The 6,078-nt window shown below is 41.2% G+C and overlaps 1 protein-coding gene across 1 annotated transcript in view; it reads right to left on the minus strand.

Annotated features, from left to right (window-relative positions):
- T265_08998 (hypothetical protein) overlaps nt 1–5,367 on the minus strand; it is a gene marked incomplete at both ends in the record, with an annotated part of 18,138 nt that extends 12,771 nt beyond the window's left edge. The window contains 3 exons of the mRNA XM_009174948.1: nt 4,619–4,864; nt 4,904–5,188; nt 5,227–5,367. Coding sequence (XP_009173212.1) covers nt 4,619–4,864; nt 4,904–5,188; nt 5,227–5,367 — 672 coding nt within the window. The remainder of the gene's footprint in view (nt 1–4,618; nt 4,865–4,903; nt 5,189–5,226) is intronic.
- Nucleotides 5,368–6,078: the final 711 nt, after the last annotated feature.

A 6,078-nucleotide genomic window follows, 5' to 3' on the forward strand; every position in this document is an offset into this window, starting at 1 on the left:
ATATATAGTGAAGTTAGTCAAATAGGTGACAAAAATGTCAATAAGGTAATTAAACAAAGTTCCGCTTCAGTAACGTGATTTTGAAAAGCCGTAGTTAGTGGTTGATTCTCTCAAAAATAGAATATTGTCTCAACCCGAAATTTTCTGAGAGTAGCAAGCGCCGTTACTGTTCGCCATCCATCCAAACAGCCGAAGAATTCATGTTGAAGTTAAGAGTGTAACGCTGACGATGGGGAGACCATATTTAATTCAACGATTCTTTAGAATGATTTCCGCGAAGTTATAAGCAAAAATCTCTAACACCTGCGTGTCCCGAAAATGAGAGGGCAAAGAAGTGAGGCCTACAGTGATGAAAACATGCTTAGCAGATTTGGTTGTCACTGCTTCATCAGAAAATCCCGGGTAGCTGTATGAGAATACCTTAACAAAGCAGCACTGAATATGCGGATTTATTACAAAACATCTCCAGAAATTCATTAAACAGGAAAACCTTTGTTCGAAAGCTCATTGTAAGGATATGTTCCATTAAAGACATGACATTGAAGATATTTAAGCATCCAAAAGAGACTACTTATATTTATCATGGGAAGACTCAAATACCTATTAGCAGACTATTCCAACGAAGCAAACGCCGTTCGTCATTGGTGTGAGGGGGGGATTTGGTGTTCATAGGCAGCCAGAAGAATAATATTGTGGCTATGCCGAAAATGTGGGCCCTGCTGGAATAATAGTCCTGTTTTTGATCAATAGCTTCCTCCAGTTAAAAGCTGTTGAAACAGTGGCTTCTAAAGTACGGGTAGTGATTCTGATAGTGGAAACCGAGCACCCATTGTTATGAAGTTACTGGCAACAGTTAGCAGGTTCGGCCCATCTGGCGTGCTTCTTTAGTGACAACCTGACCTATTAGCTCGTATCATTCCGGATAGGCAGTTCAAACAACGTCTGACTAACCGGTTGAAAATCAACAAGCTACAATCCATTAACATATCCAAGCCACTAATATGAGATTTATTCGGACCACTGAGTAAATGTTGATTCGGCTCGTAAGTTCTTTATGTCACGCTTTTTCGGTACCTCTGAAATCGTCTGGTTAGCATGACTGACTTGGTATTGAAACATGAAACAATAGATTTTGGCACCCTTATTTTGGTGGGAAGGCTGCAGTTTGTCTGCTTTTAGTTAGTTAGAATTTGACCAAAATGACCTTTGATATTCAAACCGAAGAATGAATTTCCATTGTGCTAGACAAAGTCCCTAATTTCCTGGGTTATCTCATGTTTTGTTGCTCCACCGTGTAAAAAAGTTTGGGCTGACCACTTTCACATCCCAGGTGGATATAACTTAGAAGAAGGAGGGGAAACCAGCAAAGATTTTAGTGATACCTTTGAAGTTACTTTCTTCTCCCTGGGTCTAAGTTTCTACCGGATCGAACTTCCCTATTCAAGTGGTAAGGCGCTCAGGGCATCACTTTACCCGGGGCTCAGACGGTTTGATGACCTAAAAGTGCACGTGCATTAGGTGATGAAGATAGCATTTCTGAAATATCGTCATTATCATCAGCAGTAATACTAAGGAATGACACTTCCAACACAAACTCAAGCGATCTTGGTAGAAACTGACAGCACCGACGCCACAAACACTTTTTGGCAGCCATATCTGTCAACTCTGCAACTGAAACCAAGGAGGGTCGCGTGGAGTTCACCCTTAAAGTTGCATTACACTGATGACATGAATATCTTTTTCTGAGTCTTTCATCTCCTTCTGCCAGCCCATAATTTTTCGTCCGCAGGTTTTCACTAGTTTGGTCTAGACCTCAGCTATCGAGGTTTGCAGTGTAGTCATTAGGTAATTCGTGAGTTACATGATCGGTAAATGCAAGCTGTGATAAAATGGCTGCTAGGCAGTTCTGCCACTACAAAATGAATTAACGCGAATATCTTGAGATTCGGAAGGATATTTTGATTCTTTTTTTGAGCAAAAACCCAGTTATCCAAAGAGTGTTTAGAAACTAAGCAATCTTAAAAAGTTTTTACGTCACTCCAAACCTTAGAATATGCCTACTTAGACATTCGTTTACGAGGAAATCAGTGTTAAGATCATAGCAGTGTCCCGAAATTCATGCTACCGAACCACAACAGATCGTAGTAAGATACCTTCACCTAATGGCTACTGAAAAAGCGCAAGTAGTTAAAGATATCCGCGTTAATTAATGACCCGACTTGTGGCTGTATATGTGGGTGTCGATCGGACCATTGAGTAGAGTGAAATTTGCATAAATTAACTCAATAATTTTTATTTTCCCGTGGAAATATGAACATACCGACAAATAGGGCTTTGGATTCAAGAACTGTTTAATTAAATTCCCGTAAGAATCAAACTTTGCATCTCCGCCACAATGCTTCGAAGTATCAAGATTTTCGACAGATTATTCATATGAATGTGCATTGTTTTTTCATTAAAAGCTTACTCTTGAAATAAGCATTTCCAGGTTTCTTTCGTGGGTGCCGAATAAACATTGGCCTTCAGGCAGGCATTGTCGTGCGTTCTAGAAAAACTCATGTGATTTCTGAAGGTCACTTTTCATGACCCTGGAGTAGTTGCTGGAGAGTATCCACTGGCTTCTCAAAAGGCGCCTTTCTCCTGGACTCAGACACTATATTTTGGTGGCTGTGCCGTTGACTCAGCCTGGTGGTTGTATTACATCCACCTTCTTACTCGAGGTAATATCCTCACTGCCCACTGGGATGACTGTATGCCGTAGCTTTGCAATACGCTCGTATATAACCTCTGAGAAGTGATCAAGTGCTTCACAAATGCGTCCGAACTAATAGCAAGATTAGCAAGACTACAAAAAGTTTCAGGACGTTCACATACAGAATGTGAACATCAAGAAAGGGGTCTCATGACCAGTGAACGAGTTCGAGGAATGCGGCTAAAACAGTCTTGCATATCATTCAGATATATATTAAGTTTGAAAAAAGGGAGTAAACTCAGTGGCAGCGTTCATATGGCAAAATGGTTCACTGTTCCTTATTTTTGTAAGTGAAAACCAGTAGAGAAACTGATTTAGTTAGAATGAGCTGAAGATCCTGGCATATAGAGGCAGGAGTAGAGAACTTTGCAAGAAACTCTGTAAGCTTTCATAATGAGTGGGATCCAAACTACATGCTTATGCAAATGAGGCCTCAGCCGACTGTACGGGGGCTTAGATAGAACGACCGTCGAACAAATGAATCGGGTAGGAAGACCAGCCGCATATTTGAGGGAGCGGATAGTGTGAGCTAACAGTTCGTCTAGTTAAGTTCAAAGGTAGTTTGGACGTCCAGAAATCGAAATTCGAACAAAACAACAGTACTGACCATCTTAACAACTACTAGTGGTCAGGTGTTGCCCCATTTTGGCGGGGCGTATAGAGACACAGACGTAGCACTACTCAAAGTTTGAACCTCGGTGCTTCGTTACACTTTGATGCACGCTGCTCAGTTCATTCACCACCTTGGTTGGTGATGAACCTTTTGTCATAGAACTATCAAGTTCAGCAAATAATCCAACCACCAATTGGGCTTTCATAGCCACCGACACTCGGTTCCACAGAGGTCGGTTTTAAAACAACAGCCTATTAAGCTGAAACCGAAGAAAATAGAGTAATCGCTTGGTTAGTCAGCTGATGAGTTAGTTACCTGCTGGTAAGCTATTTGCTTGCTTTATTTGGGATATAGTTTGCGTGATCCTGAGTCCGGTTCTCGGGCTGATTGTTCAAGCGCTACGTTCGGTGGCAAGGCTGTCACAAATATGAGGGTATTGGCCATGCCTATTCCGATAAGGTCGATGTTTGAGTGACAAAGAGCGTTTGCGTGTCAATTTTTTAAAGACAGCCACATTAAACCTGACTCAACAGCCCTCCCCATAAGGCAACTCCAGTTTGCAATACATCTTCATATGTACTAATTGTGGCATGAGATAGTAGGAAACAATGAATGCCCTGTATGAAACACTTACTCGCGATAGGATTTGTTTTCTGGTTATACGCCCACTTAGTTCCTTTATTTGTAGCATTTGTTCAACAGTAAGGACCTAACCATGGCTCATTGAATAATGTTCCATCAGTACTGTAGACATTCTGTTGAATATTGGAATACCTCGAAGCGATATGCGCGTATCGACCACGGAGAATCAAGCTGTACTTTATGGGGCTTGTGAAAGGTCATAGATTTAGACACTGGCGCTGTCAACAATAATCTGTTCGGTTCCAGAAAAAAAGGACAATTTTCTTTTAACTGGCTCTCGTTTATCTGTAGTGATATAAGTTGGAAAAGCACGTAGTAGAAGTAGACTTGTGCTTCTGCACCTACGGCTCGGGGTTGCATTGTTTACCACTTTTGTTTAATTCACTCGCTCTGGGACGTTCTTCCATTCCGACCGTATTTGAGTTATTTTCTCCGCAGAAGAAGTTTAATTTATACAGACGGACTGGATAAAGTGACAGAAAATGTTCGCAAACAAAAGCGTAGACAATGTAAGAGACAACGATAACTAGTTCACTGAAAAAAGCCCAAGACCCTGATATATCAACAGCCTTCTACGTAAGCTTTCTAAAAGTTAAAAATAAACTACTTACAATTGGTCCGCTTTTTTCTCCAGAACTTTGCTTTCCCTCTGCAATTCGCTTCATGCCAGTCAGTTCGGCTTCACGTCGTCTCCTCTCAGTGATAATGACCTCTTCTTGATATTTCAATTCTTTCTGTGCTGCATCCCTGGAAAGAACAGCGTCACTGTACATGATTTGCAATTCCGCCAGTTCATCTTGGGCCATCTTGATTTGTTTCTCAAGGTTGTCTAAGCTGTGACCATACGTTAATTGTTCCTATGCAAGAAAAAGCTATTAGCTTGTATGTTCTCATACATCTTGCAGTTTGTCCTTTATCTGTCCGTATGTCCGTTTTATATGTTCGGCTTCTTGATATTTCAGTTGCGCTTTATCCAAACGATTTTCCAATTCCCTCAAACGTTTCCCTTCTCTATTAGTTCCCGCAGTTGTGGCATTTCCATCTTCAATTGCTTGCTGCAGTTCTAGATAATTTTTCTTGAGCGATTCAATTTTTTCTTCTTTCTGGACCGTCATATGGCGTAGTGCATTATACTTCTTCATTGCATCGCAAGTTCGATAATCCATTACAGTGATTGCCTCCTGGTGGAACGGAAGTTGACCAAAGTCTTGCAACCTACCGAGCCGGTTTTGTTGGTAAGACAGGCTTTATCTGCTTGGCGATTATGAAAGACGTGACTGATGATGCGGTCCTCTATGTTTTTCGGCGTAAAAATAATCGAAAGCAGAGAGTTACCTGCCGCCAAGCCTTCTTTCAGCATACTGCGTAATTTTTGATTTTCAGAGCGCAAATCGGCTACGCGTTTCTTGTTCTCTGAGAGCACATGAACTGCACTCTCGAAATACGCCTTCCTATCACCCTCTAGGGGAGAGAAAAATCTGTCAATCAGTCCAGCAGATGATTACCCAGCAAAGTAAGCTTTGCTTTCATTTCGTCGATCTTTTCCTGTGTAATAACATCCATTGTGTTCGATGTTGAGTACGTTGTACAGAAACTGGTAAATGCTTTAGTTCTTTGTGGAGGAGAAAATTTGCATTTCAACTGGCTGTAATAGAGCAAAAAAGCAAGCTGATTCAGATTGTCAAAGGGTAGACAAATTGGAAACCAGCTGTAAACCCAATTCACAATGAGTAGTAGACTGCAGCTGATGTACTCAACATTTTGATTGTGATTTCTGAAAACATTCGTGAAATTGAGTCATATAGATTCGGACATATTCGCTACAACAGTGAAGATGCAACACACCAACATTTATTAGGTACTCCGGAAATCAAGTGCCAATCATGGATCCAAGAGATTCCTCTTAACAAGCGGGTTGAATAACTATACACAAGTAAGAGTTATGCACATTTGTGACCAGGGGGATTTGGAAGGGCTCACCCCACTCTACCATACTGTGTCTGTACCTTTACAGCTCCGCTTGCGCAGAAGCCATTGTTTGGTATGTCTTGGTGCTTCTTAGATTGCTACA

This window comes from Opisthorchis viverrini (assembly GCF_000715545.1).
Source record: "Opisthorchis viverrini unplaced genomic scaffold opera_v5_250, whole genome shotgun sequence".
In the NCBI taxonomy this organism is placed as follows: domain Eukaryota; kingdom Metazoa; phylum Platyhelminthes; class Trematoda; order Opisthorchiida; family Opisthorchiidae; genus Opisthorchis; species Opisthorchis viverrini.